This window comes from Patagioenas fasciata, chromosome 13, assembly GCF_037038585.1.
Source record: "Patagioenas fasciata isolate bPatFas1 chromosome 13, bPatFas1.hap1, whole genome shotgun sequence".
NCBI lineage: Eukaryota > Metazoa > Chordata > Aves > Columbiformes > Columbidae > Patagioenas > Patagioenas fasciata.
Genome location: NC_092532.1, coordinates 9,597,966 through 9,614,626, shown reverse-complemented (window position 1 = coordinate 9,614,626; position 16,661 = coordinate 9,597,966). Strand labels below are relative to the sequence as shown.

Below are 16,661 nucleotides of genomic sequence, written 5' to 3'. Positions count from 1 at the left end.
CCCCCCCGCATCCCCCGGGCCCCTCAACATCCCCCGGCTCCCCCGCCGCCCGCCCCGCCGGGCCCCGCCGGGCAGGGGCTGCAGGCTCCGGGCCGGGGGGGCGGCAGGGACAGCTGCCGGGCCGGGGGGGGGGGCGGCCCGCTCGGCAGCACATGTGCTGTCACTCAGCCAGCCCGGCCGTTATTTTAGCTCGGGGCCGACAAGCGGCTCAGGGCTGGCGGCCGGACTGCGCCCTGCTCTGCCATGGGTCCCCCGCTCCTCCTTGCCTGCCTGCTCGCCCCCCTCTGTGCTCGGGTAAGGGGTGCGGGGAGATGGGGATGGGATGAGGATGGGGATGGGATGAGGATGGGGATGGGATGAGGATGGGGATGGGAACCCCCCCCAGCTCTGTGCCCCGGCAAGGCCGGCCGGGTTGGGAAACCTGGACACAGTACTGGTGGGCAGCCGGACCCCAGACCCCACAGAGACATGTCCCTGGGGGTGTTGGGGATGAGGATGGAGGTGACGGGGGCTCAGTGCCCCTCTTGGGCCATTTCCCACCCCACAGATGGCATCAGCGGGGGGCAGCCTGCACCTCCAGCACACGGCCTGCATTTGTGAACCGGGAGTTGGAATATGGGGGGCGGGTTAGTTGCTCAGAAACACCCTGCTCACCCCTTTCCCACCCCAGCTGTGCTCCCAGACCCCCCTGCACCCCCCTGTCCATGCATGTCCCCCCAGAGCCCCTCACTGTGGTTTCAGGCCTGAGTCATATGGGGCTGTTGAGGTTCTGGCCTGGGCTCCATAGCCGGGTGCTCAGGGCAGGGGAAGGAAAGCAGATCTGTGGGGCAGACTCCCCCAGCAGCAGAATGCCCCTTTCCCCCACCACCCTGCCCATCCACCCAGAGCTTCAGCAGCCCCTTGCAAAGGGGGGGGTCTTGCCTGGGGAGGGCAGAGGGACAGCTGGAAGCCACAGGAAAGCTCTCATCACAGCCTGAAAACAAGATCCTTGTCCTGTCCATCCCATGGGACCGGCATGCAGCCCCCCCCCAGTCCCCGCACAGCCCCTCACCATCCCCAGGGACCCCCAGCACAGCCATCCCCGCTGCTCCACTCCCCAACCCTGGGCAGGGTCCTCATGCAGGGACCCGAGGCTCCCTGGCACCCAATGGTGCAGCTGGATGGGTGCAGATGTGGGGGTGGTGCAGATGTGGGTGCAGAGCCTGGCAGTGCCCAAATGTCCTTCCCTGGGGACAGAGCCCTGACCAATGTGCCATGGCCATGGAGCTGAGGGGTCTTGAGCTGCATGCACAGCTCCCTGCCCCACTCCCTATCCCCAGCTCCCAGCCCCAAGCCTGCTCCCCACAGCTCTGGACCCCCATGCCACACACCCAAACACCTGACCCCCCAGCCCAGTCCCTCACAGCCCCTAAACCCATCCTAACGCACATAGCTCCCTGGCCCCTCTTGCAGTGCCCCCAAGCCCTGCCTCCCAAGTCCCTGCTCCTAATCCCCCCCTTCACAGTGTCCAGCTCCATCCCAGCCCCTCCCCATCTTCCTATTCCCACCCAGCACCCCAGCTCTGTGCCCCAGCCAGGTCACCCATGCAGCCTAAACTGATCTCTGACCCTCCCACCCTTGCTGTGACATCGACATTGGTGTGGTGAGGGTGACATGGGCTGGGGCCACACCAGACCCTGCCCTCCTGGGGTAACCCCTTCACTCCCACCATAGGGGTCCCACAGGACACAGTCCAGCCATGTTATGGGGTTGTGCCTGGGGAACGACCGGGGTCATTTGTGGGACACCCCTTCCCAGCCAGCCTGGCAGGACACCTGTCACGGTCACATCAGGATGTCAGGGGACTGACACGGACCCCCATGGGGGAGCTGGGTAGCCTCTCCGCTCCCCCAGACCCAACCCCACCAGGGTGTGCCAGCATCGTGCACCCCAGACCGTGCACCGCAGTACTGTGTATCCCAGCACCGTGCACCATGACTCCATGCACCATGGCACCATGCACCCCAGCACTGTAACCCTTGCACTGTGCACCGGGGTCCTGCCGCCTGCCCCAGCACTGCACGGCACTCTAGTGGTTTCGGAGTCACCAGCAGCACCATGTCCCCCTGACAGGGTGCCAGCCCAGCCCAGCCAGGTGCCACAGCCCTGGGCAGCCCCCGGGCCTGGTGGCAGCACGAGGGCCTGAGGCGGGTGAAGAGGGCCTGGGTGATCCCCCCCATCAGCATCTCGGAGAACCACAAGCGCATCCCCCACCTCCTGGTACAGGTAGGCAGGGACCCCCCTCACCAGCTAGTGGGGTGCGGGCACCCTGGTCAGGGGAGTTGCATGAGGGCATGGCATGGGGGAAGACTCACTCGGTGCAGAGTGGGACCCCAGGTGGGGGACAGACCCCCAGCTTCGGGACCACCAGCCCTGCTTTTCCCGGGACAGATTAAGTCGGACAAGCAGCAGCCTGGGGGGGTGATCTACAGCATCAAGGGGCCGGGGGTGGATGAGGAGCCTCTGGGCATCTTCTCCATCGACAAGTTCAGCGGGAAGGTCTTCCTCAACGCCATGCTGGACCGGGAGGAGAACGATCGTTTTCGGGTAAGGATGCTGCCTGGCTGCCTCCACCCTCCCGCTGGGCCCCGACCCACCCACTTTGCACCCACAGCTGAAAGCCTTCGCGCTGGACCTGGGCGGCATGACACTGGAGGACCCCACCGACCTGGAGATCATCGTGGTGGACCAGAACGACAACCGGCCGCTCTTCCGGCAGGATGTCTTCACAGGGCACGTGGTGGAGGGGGCTGAGCCAGGTGGGTCCAGCCGGGGGGCTGTGGCTGTGGGGACAAGCCAGCCCCCATGCTGACACCCACCGGGATGCTCCTGTGGCCGCAGGGACTTGTGTGATGACAGCAGATGCCACTGATGCTGATGACCCTGACACAGACAACGCGGCACTGCGGTACTCCATCCTGGAGCAGGGCACTGCCGGCATGTTCAGCATCAATGCCACGACCGGCGAGATCTGCACCGCACGGCCCGGCCTTGACCGAGAGGTAGCGGGCACGGGGGGGCATGGGCAGCACCAGGGCAGCACTGGGACTATAGACCCCCCAGCTGGTGAAACCACAGCTCCAGCCATGAGCAGCCACAGGTGTGGGGACACGGGGGGTGACCATCAGCTGAGGGACCTCTGGGCTCCCAGGGGAGCTGGAGGGGCTCAGCACCAGCCCCCCATCCTTCCCTGTAGACCGTGGGGGTGTACAACCTGACGGTGCAGGCAGCTGACATGTCTGGGGATGGGCTCACCACCACCGCCACAGCCGTCATCTACCTGGAGGACATCAACGACAACCCCCCCGAGTTCACCAAGGAGGAGGTAGCAGCTGGGGCAGGGTGTGGGGACACGTGGGGGTCAGCGGGTGGGACCTGATACCCTCCAGGGCAGCAGCATCCCAGGGGGCAGATACCAGCCCTACACCTCTCCCCCCCAGTTCTCCATGGAGGTGGAGGAGCAGGCGACTGGCTTGGACGTGGGCAAGGTCTTCGTGCACGACAAGGACCTGGCCGGATCACCCAACTGGCTGGCCAAATTCACCATCTTGGAGGGCGACCCTGAGGGCGCCTTCATCATCCACACTGACCCCCACACCAACGACGGTGTGCTCTCTGTGGCCAAGGTGGGCCCGGGACAGCTGGGGGGCTCTGTAGGGAGGGGTCCCATGGTTTGGCTGACCCGTGGCCCCTCTTGGCAGCCACTGGACCACGAGGTGCGGGACCGCTTCGAGCTGACGGTGTCAGTGCAGAACGAGCGGCCACTGGAGCCCACAGCCCCCGCCAGCCCCCGGGCACTGGCCACCGTACGGGTGCGGGTGCGGGATGTGAATGAGGCGCCCATCTTCCGCGAGAACCCACGGCGGGTTAGTGTGCTGGAGGGGGCGCCCCCAGGCACTCCTGTCACCACCTACACTGCCAGCGACCCCGACATCCGCCAGCTCCAGACCCTCACGTGAGTCCCAGACACAGGTTTTTTCACCCGCTCCCATCACATTGCTTCCCAGTGCCCACTGCGTTCAGGCTCTTGTGTACGCAGCCCATGGCGGGTGTTTTGGGGGTGGATGACAGCGTGCACCCCCCTGCACCCACAGCTATGCGCTGCTGTATGATCCAGCGGACTGGCTGCAGCTGGACCCCCATGCTGGCACCATCCGCACCAAGCGGGAGCTGCTGCACCCCTCCGCCTACCTGCAGGGTGGCTGGTACATCGCCCTGGTCCTCGCCCGTGATGATGGTGAGCAGCCCCTCTCAACACGTCCGACCCCGCCTCTGTGCCCTGCTGAACCCCTTTCTGTGCCCCCAGCTGAACCCCCGCTCTCTGCCACCGGCACGCTCTCCATCGAGATCCTGGAGGTCAACGACCACGCGCCGCTGCTGCAGCCACTGGCTGGGGTGCTCTGCGGACGGCCAGGCCGCGGGGGGAACTTGCTGCTGGGGGCCACAGACGACGACCGACCCCCCCACGGTGCCCCCTTCCACTTCCAGCTCAGCCCCCAGCACCCCCAGCTCGCCCGCAACTGGAGCATCACCCGCTTCAATGGTGAGGGCTGGCAGAGGGGGCGCTGCTGCATGGGGGTGACCCCGCTCACCCCTGTTCCCCCACAGTGACCCATGCAGTGCTGGCCGTGCTGGCGGAGCTGCCCCAGGGGCTCTACTCGCTCCCGCTGCTGCTGCGGGACTCGGGGTCCCCCCCGCGGGAGCAGCAGCAGCTGCTGAACCTCTCTGTGTGCCACTGCGGCCGGGACGGCATCTGTCAGGACGGTGTCCTGGCTGCTGCCACTGCTGGGGCCGGTGTCACCCTCGGTGCGCTGATGATCATCCTCGGCAGCAGCATCCTCCTCCTCGGTGAGACCCCTGACCATCCTCCCCCAGCCCTCCATCCTGCCCCCCCGGCACCCAAGCCCTGTGCCGGTCCTGGCCACCCCTGCCAACCCCGCCCCCAGCACATGCTGTCACCTCGTCCCCCACACATCACCCATCCTGGTTCAGGACACCCCCTCCGGTCCCTACCCATGACCCCAACACCCCACCCCAGCAACTCCTTCTCACCCCTACCAAGACCCGCCCAGACCATCTTCCTCACCTCCCATCCCACCCCATCACCCCCACGCCCAGCACCCCCACACCAAATCCCTCCCTGCATCCCCACCGACCTCATTCCAACCCAATCAGCACTCCCCACCACCCCGTGTCCCCCCTCTCCGTCCCCCTGTGCCCGCCGTGCCCACCCTCGCTGTGCCCGCAGCGCTGGCGGGGCTGGGGGCTGCGGGGGTGCGTGGCCGCCGCCGGGCCCTGCGCAAGGGGCTGCTGCAGCGTTCGCGGGACGACATGCGCGACAACATCCTCAACTACGACGAGCAGGGCGGGGGCGAGGAGGACCAGGTGAGCGGGACCCGGGGGAGGGGTCCAAGGTGGGGGGGCTGTCCCTAACCCCTCGCATCCTGCAGGACGCCTACGACATCAACCAGCTCCGGCACCCCGAGCTCTTCTCACCGCGGGTCAAGCCCCCGGTGCGCCGGGACGCCCCGCTCAGCTCGGCCACCCCCCCGGGGCCCCGCAAGTTGCCCAGCAGCCCCTCAGACATCGAGGACTTCATCAACGAGGTGAGGACAGGACCCGGTCCCCCCCTTGCACTCAGCCCCCCAGCGGGGCTGACGGTGTCACCTTGTCCCCGCAGGGGCTGGAGGCGGCCGACAGTGACCCCAGCGTTCCCCCTTACGACACCGCCCTCATCTACGACTACGAGGGCTCGGGCTCCATCGCCAGCCCCCTCAGCTCCATCGTCTCCAGCCTGACAGATGAGGACCAGGACTACGACTACCTGAGCGAGTGGGGGCCACGCTTCCGCCGCCTGGCAGACCTGTACGGGCAGTAGCGGGGATGGCGGGGCAGCGAGAGGGGGTTTACACACACGTGTGCACGAGATGCCCAGGTGCAGGGGCTTTGCACATGGGTGCACCGAGCGAGGCCTCAGCGTGCGGGTTCGCACACCTGCACACACCTGCCCAGCAAACCACAGGAAGGCAGAGCACCCCCAGAGGGGACACCCCAGAGAAAGACCCTGCAGAACCAGGGGGGTGAGGGGTCCCCTGTTTCCCCCCATAATAAACACCCCAGAAAAGGGAGCTGGTGGCGAGGGTGCCATGCGGGGCCCCCACCACACCAGGCACTTGTAGAAACAAGGCACTTTTATTGGCAGCCACAGGCACCTGCTGCAACCACCCCGGGGGGCCATCACCCCTGCCCCAGGACTCCCAGCACAGCTCCTCCTGGGGCAGGATCCAGCCCCAGTGTGGGGTGGGTACGCTGATTCCCAGCCATTGCACGTGTCACAGGTGCACTCCCCTGTCCCCATGAGCACCACAGGTGTGGGTCCCTGTTCTCCATGGGAGGGGTCCCAGCACCATGCTCAGCCCCCCAAGCAACAGGAAGACCCTGGGGGGACACAGCTACGTCTCACAGGGGGCGGCTGGGGGGCTCAGCATCCTCTTGGTGGAGGCGGCGATGCGGGAGTAGTCGTGGGGGATGCCGTGGGGGGCGAGCAGGGGCAGGTGGTCCTCCCGGGGGGGTCGGCGGAAGAGGGGGGGCCGGCGCTGGCTCTCGCCGTCCTGCAGGGACTGGGGCAGGCTGCGGCCCTGGCTCTCGGGCAGCAGCATGATGCTGAGGACGGCCAGGATGGCAAAGGAGGCGAACACCACATGGTGCAGGAAGAAGCCCCGGCTGTTGGGGATGGCGGTGATGGGGGCAGCCGCCTTGCCCACGAAACTGGCCCCCATGATGAGGCCCAGCCCAGCACCCCTGTGGGAGAAAACATGCTCAGAGGGGACCCAGGGGACTACGCCTGGGTGCCCCCCACCCCAGTGTGGCATGGGGAGGGTGGCAGCTCCCCCCTTACCTGACCACGGTGGGGAGGACCTCACTAGCAAAGAAGATGCTGAGCATGGTGACGGCGTGAGAGGCAGTGACACCCACCACGGACAGGGTCAGGACAATGAGGTCCAGCAGGTCTGGGGGGAGGAAACACCATCAGAGCTCAAAGCCTGCACATCCACCCCCTAAAGCATCCTGTTCCCATCGAAGGGGGTTGGGGTCCCCTGTCCATTCCTCTGTCCTTACACTGGGTGAGGGCCAGCAGCAGGAGGGAGGAGATGCCGGTGAGGATGGTGCAGAGCAGGAGGACGGCACGGCGCCCAAAGCGCTCGGCCGTCAGGCAGATGAAGAGGCAAGCGGCCGCCTCAGTGCCTACCAGCACGAAGTAGGAGGAGAAGAAATGGGGCAGGTGGGGGTTCAGGTTGCGGGTAAAGCAGTGGCGGATGCCAGAGCCAATGAACCTGTGGGAAGAGCAAGGTCAGGTGGCTGTGAACAGGACCCCCCCACAACCACCCCCTCCACCTGCTCACGCCGTGAAGCCAAGGATGACGCTGTTCTTCCAGATGACCCTGGTGCCAAAGATCTCGCAGACGGCGTGGTACCGGGATTGTGGAGACCCCTCAGACAGGGACTCCAGCTCTGCCATGACAGCGGGACTCGCGTTAGAGCCAGCACTGTCCCACTGCCCCTGGCACCACTGGTTTGGGGAGGGGTCTGGCAGCTGCATGGCCCCCACCACGCACCCGCGAGGAAGCTTTCCTGGTGGCAGGAGCCGTTGCTGGAATCGGGGCCGCTGCTTTCGGCCAGCGCCTGCAGGGTCTTCCTGGCCCTCTCCAGCTGTCTGGTGGCCAGCAGCCAGCGTGGGGACTCCAGCAGCAGCGCCGGGCACCTAGGTAAAGCATTGGGGTCATGGGGCTCCCCAGGGGCCTGGCCCCCCTCCAGCACTGATCTCCCCTTCCCGGCTTCAGAGCAACACTGCCCAGAAACTCTCAACTTCAAACCTGAGCAAACATTTACTCGAGGCGGGGGGGTCCTCGTGCTCCACCTGGAGAGCCCTGGCCAGCCTTTGATCCCCAGCGCAGCCCCGGGCAAGGTGTGCCAGACTGGGGTGCTGTCCCGGTGCTCCCCGGGAACGGTACCAGTTTGGCACCAGTCCCAGAGCTCAGCAGCCCCCCTCTGCCCACACAGCCCCCCAGCCCAGGGGGGTCCTTACCACCAGCAGGCAGCCAGCAGAGCCAGGATCATGGTGACAGCGCCCTGCAGCACTCGCCAGTCCCGGCACAGCAGCGCCAGCCCTGGCAGCAGCAGCTCCCCAGCGATCCAGAAGAACCCAGCCACCATGGTCACCCCCAGCCGGTGGGGGGGGTCGCACAGCTCCAGCCCTGCAGGGGGGGCAAGGGGGCACCGTGGGTGCCATGGCTGCGGGGCATCCTGCACCCTGGAGCATCCTCAGTCCCCACACCACTGCCAAGCCCTGCCGAACACTTACGTGCCACATAGAGGGAGAGGAAGGCGCCTGCCAGCGCTGCCCCAAAGAGCAGCCGAGCAACCAGGACCATGACGAAGTTCACGGCCAGCGTCACACTGAGGCCCAAGGGCACCGCCAGCACTAGGGACACCACGAAGGCGGAACGGCGGCCAAACCTGTGGGGGACAGTGAGCAGGGCTGAGGATGGTGCCCCCCTGCCTGGGGGGGCTGCCCCAGGGACCCTCAGTTACCTGTCACAGGCCAGGCCGGCTGTGATGCTGCCCAGCGTCCAGCCCAGCAGGTGCGTGGTCTGCTCCAGGGGCACCTTCCAGCGCGATGTGCACACCAGGTCCCACTGTGGGCAACAGCGGAGACACGTCAGCAGCGCGGTCCTGGCAGAACCCCCCCCACAGGGCTGGGACAGACAAGGTCACTGACCCCATAAGTTGCCTGGGGGGCCTCTGGCCGGCCCCTATACCACAAGCAGAAATGTGGGGCTCAGTGTGGAGGGACAGTTCTGAGAGCCCTCAGAGCTCTGTCCCCTATCCCCCCAATACCCCTTCCCCCAGGGCTCCCCCCAGACTCCCCCGAAGGCCCTCCAGGGGTATCTCCCACCTTACCTCCCCAGAACCTTTCTCCTTTCCCCAGGATCCCTGGTTCCCCCATGCAAAGTCCCTCTCCCCGCCCCCTGCACTTTCCCACGGGACCCTTGCTGGTGTCCACAGCTTGCACCCCCCCCAGGCTCCTTTTCCCCCTCCCCAGACATCCACCCCCAAAGCCTCTCCCCACAAACACAACCCCTTCTGTATCCAGGGGTCGCCCCCAGCCCTCTCCAAAACCACCGACCCCGCCGGCCCCAGGGGCTCTCCCCCAAGCCGGTGACCGCCCCAGACCTGGGTGACGAGATTGGAGCGGAGGCCGGCGGCGGGCAGGGTGTAGTGCCAGCCGCGGGTGCAGGGCCCGGTGCCGTTCGGCCGGGCGCTGCCGCTGCCCGCGGGGCGGTACCGGTAGAGCTGACACGGGCTCCAGCCGCCGCGGAGCCGCGGGACGGCGGCGCGGAGCAGCGCGGCCCCCGCCAGCCGCCGCAGCGTGGGGGGCAGCAGCGCCGCGTCGGGCCGGCAGCGGTGGGGGGGCGCGGCGCCCAGCGCCCACCCCAGAGCCCAGCCCAGCGCCAGCGCCGCGCACGGCAGCCACCCCCCCGCCGCCCGCCGGCCCCGCGGACGCGACCCCCCCATCGCCGCCGCCATCACCCGCCGCCGCCACCGGGGACCGCTCGGGCTCGGCGCCGGCAGGCGGGGGCGGAGCGGCCCCGCCCCGGCCCCGTCCGGCTTGGACTCCCCCGCTCCCCGGTTCTGCCCTCCTTAACCCCATCGGGTCAGCCCCCCAGCGCCGGTTCGCACCTCCCAACACGGTTCACCGCCCCGCCTGGTTCTTTCTCCCCAGGCGCGGTTCAGCCCCCAAGCCCGATCTGCTCCCCACACCCCGGTTCACTCTTCTCACCCTGGTTCGCGTCCCCAGCCCGGATCACTCCCTCAGTCCCATTCAGCCCCAGCCTGGTTCAGTCCCCCCAGCCTGGTTCAGTCCCCTCAGCCTGGTTCGCCCCGTCCAGTCCTGGTTCAGGCCCCTCAGCCCCATTCGCCCTCCCCAAACCGGTTCGGACCCCATTCCCCAGTTCACTACTCCCCACCCCGGTTCACCCCCCTGCCCGGTTTCCCCCCCACCCCGAGACGTTCACTCCCCAAGCCCTGGTTTGTGCTCCCAGCCCAGTTAAACCCCCAAAGCCCGATTTGCACAGATCCCCCGCCGCTCACCTCCCAGCCCTGTTCATCCCCCCAGCCTGGTTCTGTTCCCCTCTCCCTGGGATTCCAGACAAGCACTGGGGGACCGGCAGGTCCAGTTGGTGCTGGGGGTCCCAGGGGTGCAGCCAGGGATGCCAAGACCCTGCTCCAACCACCCACAAACACACTCAGGTCCCCCTAAACGTCTAAGGGGGCTAGTGGGCTCTGCCCCTTCAGAAAGGGAACTGGTGAGAGCTGCTCGCACCCAGTGCCACAGTGAGCTCATGAGAAGAGCCACCAAAGCAGGTGAGTTGCAAACACCCTTTTTTTTCCTTCTTTCCAAAATCCATTTACGAACATTATCTCTGGGACAGCAGCATTGCTCTGGCACTCAGCTCAGTATGTGCAACGGTAGAAAAACCACACCTGTGTTCGCTTTTTGCCTCCCTCCCTGGGAAATTGTACAGTTGAAAGGACGAGGGGGCTGCGGCAGCACAGGCCCCCAGTACCCAGAGCTGTGTCCACAAACCTCAGCATGGAAAAGTGACATGGGTGCGTTACAGAGCGTCATGCTGCCCTGGCCTGGGAGGTACCTGCATCCACCGACTCAGCAGCACCAGGAAGAAAACTCACCCCGGGGGGCTCCGGAGCCTCCCAGCACTGGGTTGAGAAGACAGAACAGGACTTTTCTTGCTCTACATGGTTGATTAAAGGTATCTCTGTGCTTACAGAGATTATTTTATGGTGATTTAACAAAAGATAGAGCAGGGCTGGAGATAAGAAATAAATGTCACTTGTGACTGCTTTCTTGTGCTCTGTTGAAACCCCTGGGCAACCAGCCCACGGTGCCAAGGCAGGAGAGGGGTCAGGGGAAGGCACTGGAGTGAAACCCTTGAGCTCCCCGGCCCAAGGACGGTGGAAAATTCCTCAACCAGCTGCAAAGCTGGTGGCTGAGCAGGGGGGCCGGGTGCGGAGCCGTCTCAGTGCAGTGGGTCCTGCCAGGGACCTGCGTGTTGCCCCGATACTGGCAGCACTGGGCTGTGCTGCCCGTTCCTGCCTGTGCTGCCTGCGCCCCGCGGAGGGCTCGGTGCTCCCCGACCTCCCGCTGCAGGAGCATGGCTGCCTGGGCTGAGCGACAGCCTGCACCGCAGAAAGAGGCGAAAGGGGCTGGAAAGTGGTTGAGAATTCAGTGTGCCCTCTCTGTCCCCCCAGCTGAGCAGAGGATGAGGAGCCCAACCACATTTCTAACGTTTCTGCTTCCAAAAGCAGCAACTGAGACATTCACCCAGCACGTGCATCCAGCAGAGCCCACCAGAGAAAGCAGAACCAGGCGCCAGCAGTGAGTGTTTGGGGGCAGCCAGAGAAGGCCGAGCAGCAGGTGTGAGCAAGGCATAGTCTCGGAAAAGGCACTTAAATCTGTCTCCAGCCATGTTCTTGGAAGTTTGTTCTTGAGGGTCGACTTTCCCAACTGCATTAAGCCCGAGCCGTGGTGCCGGCACAGGGCAGCAGGATGGCCACAGGAACAGCTGGCACCCAACCCAAGAGCGAGTCGGGCAATGCCGAGTGGGTAGCTCCTTCCCACCATGGAGCAGCCCCAGCAGCGATCTGCAAACCCCGCAGCGTGTCCCTGTCCCAAACCCCGCAGCGTGTCCCTGTCCCAAACCCCGCAGCGTGTCCCTGTCCCAAACCCCGCAGCGTGTCCCTGTCCCAAACCCCGCAGCGTGTCCCTGTCCCAAACCCCGCAGCGTGTCCCTGCCTTAACCCCCCCCGCCACGTGTCCCCAGCCCTGCAAACCCGTGCTATGTGTCACCTGCCACAAACCCAGGCAATGTGTGTGCCCAGAATGTCCCCAAGCCTCCCCCCGTCCCTCCCAGGCTGTTGCAGACTGGGACACGTTGGGGGCTGAGCACAGCACTGTATGACTGCTCCTGCCAGATCCAGGCACATCTTTCTGTGGGATTACAGACTCCTCTGTCTCCACATGGCTGAAAACAATATTAAAAAGAAGGAAAGAAGAGCAACTGGCCTCTTGATTCAGAAAGCACCGAGCGCCGGTGCCCCAGCACCACAACCTGCAGTCCCAGGCAGCGCTGGTCTCCCCCGTCCTTCCCCAAGCTTTGCAGCCCCAAAACAGCAGCTCCTCAACTTTCAGCCGCTACGGCTACACAGGGTCTGTAAAACCCACCAGCCCCAGCTCAAACGTCCCCCATCACATCACTGTGCACCCCCAGCTGGCGCGTGGTCCACCCCGCCACAACCAGCTGCACCGCCGCGTTTCTGGTACCACCCAACACAGAAGAGGAAAAAAACAACACGGTGCTAAAAATCAGGTCAGCATCCCCACACCACGGACCGCGGCCGGACCTGCGCATACCTGAGAGTATCAGACGGGCTTCCACGTGACACCACACGCCATCCCGGCACTTATTTTGTCCTTGATAGGGAAAGTGTTGCCTAGGGTGAACTATACATACAAAGATAATTTTAATTAATTTATTTATTTCTTTACACATAACTGAAAGTGATGTTACAGTACATAAGTTATTTACAACTGTGCAGTAATGTGTTGCAAAATAAATTATCTAGAAGGCAGCAAAAGTACATTGTTAATGTATATAAAAACTGTACAGCATTTATGGGATACAATTTTTCTTTATATGAGTATTGGCTCTGTAGTGTTTTCAAGTTATGTTCTCAGAAAGAGAAACGAAATGCCCAAGATTAAAGGAAAAAAATATATAAACCACATGGATTTTACTCCATTAAAAACACAGTTGGCAAAGTCCTTTCTCTGCGTCAGCATCTCCCCGCCGGCCGTGCCGCCCCGGCGCACGGTGCGCAGGCGGCTCCTCCGCTCCTCCCCACGGCGGCGAGCGGACCCGGAGCCGTCCGCACCTTCAGAGCCGCCTCTGCCCAACTTGGACGCTGTCTTTTTGTTTCCAATTGTTTGTGTCTTTTTTTTTTTTTAATTTTTTTGTGTTTTTAGACATACCCAGGATGGAACAAGAAACTCAAACACCCCCCCTCCCCCCATGGTTTCCTACTGCAGCTTCTCCGAGCGGAGATCCGCGACCGGTGGAAAACAGAGAGCTGGAAATCACGGTGTTCACAAGTACATGAATCGCGTGGTCGCTGGCCCCGCTCAGCAGCTTCTGCACCACGCAAAGGGTGTCCTTGGCCTCCTCCCTCCGTGCCCCCACCAGTCTCGCCTGCTGGGCGCTCACTGCTGCGCAGACCGGCTGCCTCCCTGCACCGGGAGGTGCGCCCCGGCCCGCTGCCCGGCGGAGCTGCCGTCAGTCCGGAAGCGAGGGACGCGTTGTGAAGAAAGTGCAATTATTTTTCTTATTGTTTTGTTTTTCTGCCGATAGCTGCTTCCTCCTCCTCTGACCAGGGATTCATCAGCAAGCGGTAAGGGTGAATGTGAGCTCGACCGCCCGACCTCGGAGGGCTCCCGTCCTTGCCAGTGTTCAGTGATGTCTCCTGGTTTGGAACTGTCATGCCGGCAAGAGCACAAAGTCATCGTTCACGTCGACCATTGGCACATAGAAGGAGGGCACCTCGTTCACACAGAGGGATTTGTGCCCCGCGGGGTCCAGCTCCTGCACCTTCAGCTGCCACTCCATCCTTTGCACCGCGTTCAAGGCGGCAGCTTCGTGTTGCTGTCGCATGAGCAGGCACGTCTGGAGTGGGGACAAAAACCAGGAGGAGGTGAGGGGTGAGCGGTAGAGGGCAGGAACCGCTCCTGCTGCCCGTCCCAGCCTGTGCAGCCCGGGGACCCGTGGCCGTTGCGGTGGGCAGAGCAGCAAGCGGAGCGAGGGATGGCACACACATCCTCACAGACGGAAACCTGGACTTGGGACGTTTGCCAAGCCCAGTTCCAGCAGGAGCAGGGGCAAACCCGAAAGGGCCTGTGGGGCAGCTTTTAAAGGCTCGTAGGTGCTCAGAGCAGTGACAGTCCCCAGTGGCTGCCCAAAGAAGGGTCCTGATCCCTTTGCAGGAGCTGCCAACCATCTCTGTGTCACCACCTGAAAGGACAATTGTCCCCACTTGCCTGCTGTGCCAGGGTTTGTCACCCAGAGCTCTGCAGAACGCTCAGTGTGGGCTCCTGCCATCTTGATGCTGGCCATAGGTCTGGAGCTTGCTGCAGCATGTGTCGCTGGCAAAGAGCGAGCCCCAAGGGTTCAGCTGACCGAGAAAGCTCCAGACCATATGGCGCGAAGCAGAGTGAACAGCCAGCCACGCAACTCGGAGCAGAACCCGTCTCCCTTCCTCCTTTTGGGAGCCAGCAGAGGCAGCTGCGCGCCGGCAGCCCCCGTGGATGCTCCCCCCACCCCTCTCACCTTCATCCGATCGTACTTGTCATCCACGTCCTGCAACCAGGAGATGAACTGTCGTGCGTTGAAACGGTCTCTGACTGATTTGTTTTCGTCTCCCTAAGCGAAAGACAACAAAAGGGGATTAGGTGGTGGATTTTTTTTTTTCTTACTTTAAGCAGTCACAGGTCTAACAGGCCATACTCAAACCCCTCTTAGGGCACACGAGCATCAGAAACAAGGGGTCTGGGGGGAGGGAGAATAGAACACGCTGCTCCCAGTTGCTCTTGCAGCCCTTTGCCAGGGGTTCCCCCCAGAGACGCACACACATGCACACGCACTCCCTGTTTTCACTTCGCAGAGAACTTGTCCATGCCAGCCTGTCACAGCACCCACACCCCTCTGCCTCCTTCAGCTCACACCCTACATCATAACACCGTCACTGGAGAAGCACCAGCACTTGTTTAGGAAATGCCAAGGGACAGACCAAGGCTCCTGGATCAATACACTGGGTCACTAATGAGTTCAGGACCCTCCTGCCATGTAGGGCGGGCAGCAGTTGCGGGGCTGGGGCTGCGGACGGTGCTGGTGGGTTGGCTGGGGACCCCCTCAGCCGCACAGCACTGGCTGCGGAGATCGGACACGATTCCTCCTTCTCCAGCACTGAACTATGTGAAATCAAAGGAAGAAATGACCACTTTTTGTGGGTTGTGCGACAGGCCGGCTCTTCCAAAGCCACTGTTCAGGCACAAATCAATTTAATGGCTCTCTCTCCTTCCTTCAACAGGAAAAGACATCCCAGAGTGTAGCAAAATAAACCTTTCGAGTGTGCAGATGAACCTGATGAAGGAAGAAGGGCAGAGGGTCCTGAGACTCACTAATAAACATGAGTCAGCTCTGCTCCCAAAGAGACACGATGTTCCCTGAAGCTGCGTGTTTCCAGATGTGTTTCACGCACATGGGGTATCCCAGAACATGCGACACCAGAAACCGAGTTGGATTAGGCAACCTGGGCAGGTGCCGGGGAGGATTCCCGTGGGATGTCCTGCACCTCTGATCCATAATGGGTGACAGACACCTGAGCAGGGAGAGCACCAGTAATTCCCTCCCTCCTTCCAGAAAAGCCTTGTCTCCCTCGGAGTGTTGCACAGCACCTCTGAGACATCCCTTCTCCACCGGGACAGGCACTGACCTGATTTTCTAGAGGCATGTTGTAGACCTCGGAGTCCAGCAGCATGGTGCAGGCACTGAAGGGCACAGCCTGGTTGGCAATAGTCCTTGCTGCCCGACAATGAACTCGCAGAATCTCCTGCTCGCAGGAGACGATGAGCTTCTCCTGGGGAAGAGCAAATGAAGTCGTTGAGCGTGGCAGGCTTGGTATCTCCAGCAGAGGAAATTCAGGGCCTCTTCCCCAGCAGGGATTTCCCCAGATCCCTCCTTACCCGCTCTATGCTGTGCTGGAGCCGCAGTTTTCCCCGGACGGCCTCCTGCTGCTTGAACAGCTCCTTCAGCGGCTCTGCCAGAGATGGTGGTGGCGCGATCTGCAGCACAGGACAGCAGGGTCAGAGCCGGGGCTGCCCGATCCCCGGCACAGCCACAGCACTGGGTGCCAAGGGCTCGGTGGGGGCATTGGTGCCACCCCACCGGAGCTCACCGCCCATGTCCTCAGCAGGTTGGTGGCAAAGGACAACATCCTGCCAGTGCTCAGACCACAGTGAGGGGCAAGACAACCGGCCAAGAGGTATCCAGTGCCAAGAGACGAGCTCAGCCTGCAGAACCAGAGCCTAAATCACCCCACGCGCTGCAAGGGTGGCTTGTAAAGGGGCCTGAGCGCGTCTGGTAAAGGGGATGATGCTGCTGGAGAAATACTGCCCGAGCAGTTTGGGAAGGGGCCTGTGTCCTGATCCGTGCTGCACTGTCCTGGGGAGCAAAGTGCTCCCCAAGCACAGCCCGAGGTGCAGAAGAGAGGAGCAGGTGGCTCCGGGTCAGTCTGGGAGGGAACAAGCAGATGAGAACACAGGCTGCAAGCACCGTGGCATGGGGGCAAAGGCGTGTAGTGATTCCTGCAAAAAGGAACACCTGCAAAAGGGAACTCCTGCATGGAGTGCACTGCAACAGAAACACCTGCAGAGTTGAGCATTTCACCCGGGAACGAAGCCTGACGTGGCCAGGGCACCGACTCTCCTCCTC

General features: G+C 63.2%; 3 protein-coding genes across 7 annotated transcripts in view; 1 reads left to right on the top strand and 2 right to left on the bottom strand.

The window, feature by feature from the left end:
• The first annotated feature begins 144 nt into the window (after positions 1-144).
• CDH15 (cadherin 15) lies at positions 145-6,224 on the top strand. Its single transcript, XM_065848180.2, has 14 exons — positions 145-294; positions 2,113-2,265; positions 2,431-2,586; positions 2,654-2,798; positions 2,881-3,041; positions 3,236-3,364; positions 3,480-3,665; positions 3,741-3,994; positions 4,134-4,276; positions 4,346-4,582; positions 4,648-4,887; positions 5,288-5,424; positions 5,490-5,645; positions 5,720-6,224. Exons 1-14 carry the CDS (start codon positions 244-246, stop codon positions 5,915-5,917), a joined length of 2,346 nt encoding a protein of 781 aa, XP_065704252.1. The 5' UTR covers positions 145-243; the 3' UTR covers positions 5,918-6,224.
• On the bottom strand, positions 6,213-9,730 carry SLC22A31 (solute carrier family 22 member 31). The gene is made up of 9 exons (XM_065848205.2): positions 9,274-9,730; positions 8,632-8,735; positions 8,402-8,556; positions 8,126-8,294; positions 7,656-7,801; positions 7,443-7,551; positions 7,159-7,373; positions 6,938-7,049; positions 6,213-6,840 (listed from the first exon to the last, which is right to left on the bottom strand). The coding sequence occupies exons 1-9, from the start codon at positions 9,625-9,627 to the stop codon at positions 6,492-6,494; spliced, it is 1,713 nt and encodes a 570-aa protein (XP_065704277.1). The 5' UTR covers positions 9,628-9,730; the 3' UTR covers positions 6,213-6,491.
• Positions 9,731-12,637: 2,907 nt separating this feature from the next.
• The window catches only part of ANKRD11 (ankyrin repeat domain containing 11), a 137,104-nt gene continuing 133,080 nt past the window's right edge, over positions 12,638-16,661 (bottom strand). For all 5 annotated transcript variants that reach the window (XM_065848301.2, XM_065848300.2, XM_071814541.1 and 2 more), the window contains 4 exons: positions 15,914-16,012; positions 15,664-15,807; positions 14,499-14,591; positions 12,638-13,838 (listed from right to left, as the gene is read on the bottom strand). In XM_065848301.2, coding sequence (XP_065704373.1) covers positions 13,653-13,838; positions 14,499-14,591; positions 15,664-15,807; positions 15,914-16,012 — 522 coding nt within the window. In that variant the 3' untranslated portion in view covers positions 12,638-13,652. The remainder of the gene's footprint in view (positions 13,839-14,498; positions 14,592-15,663; positions 15,808-15,913; positions 16,013-16,661) is intronic.

Bases quoted from the DNA above. Each gene is read 5' to 3' on its own strand.
- CDH15 (XM_065848180.2), top strand. From the start codon at position 244: ATGGGTCCCCCGCTCCTCCTTGCCTGCCTGCTCGCCCCCCTCTGTGCT. The intron at 2,799-2,880 runs GTGGGTCCAGCC...CTGTGGCCGCAG, and splicing joins GGTGGAGGGGGCTGAGCCAG to GGACTTGTGTGATGACAGCA. The intron at 5,646-5,719 runs GTGAGGACAGGA...TTGTCCCCGCAG, and splicing joins TCGAGGACTTCATCAACGAG to GGGCTGGAGGCGGCCGACAG.
- SLC22A31 (XM_065848205.2), bottom strand. From the start codon at position 9,627: ATGGCGGCGGCGATGGGGGGGTCGCGTCCGCGGGGCCGGCGGGCGGCG. The intron at 8,736-9,273 runs GTCTGGGGCGGT...TGTTGCCCACAG, and splicing joins GCTCCAATCTCGTCACCCAG to TGGGACCTGGTGTGCACATC. The intron at 6,841-6,937 runs GTAAGGGGGGAG...TTTCTCCCACAG, and splicing joins GTCCTCCCCACCGTGGTCAG to GGGTGCTGGGCTGGGCCTCA.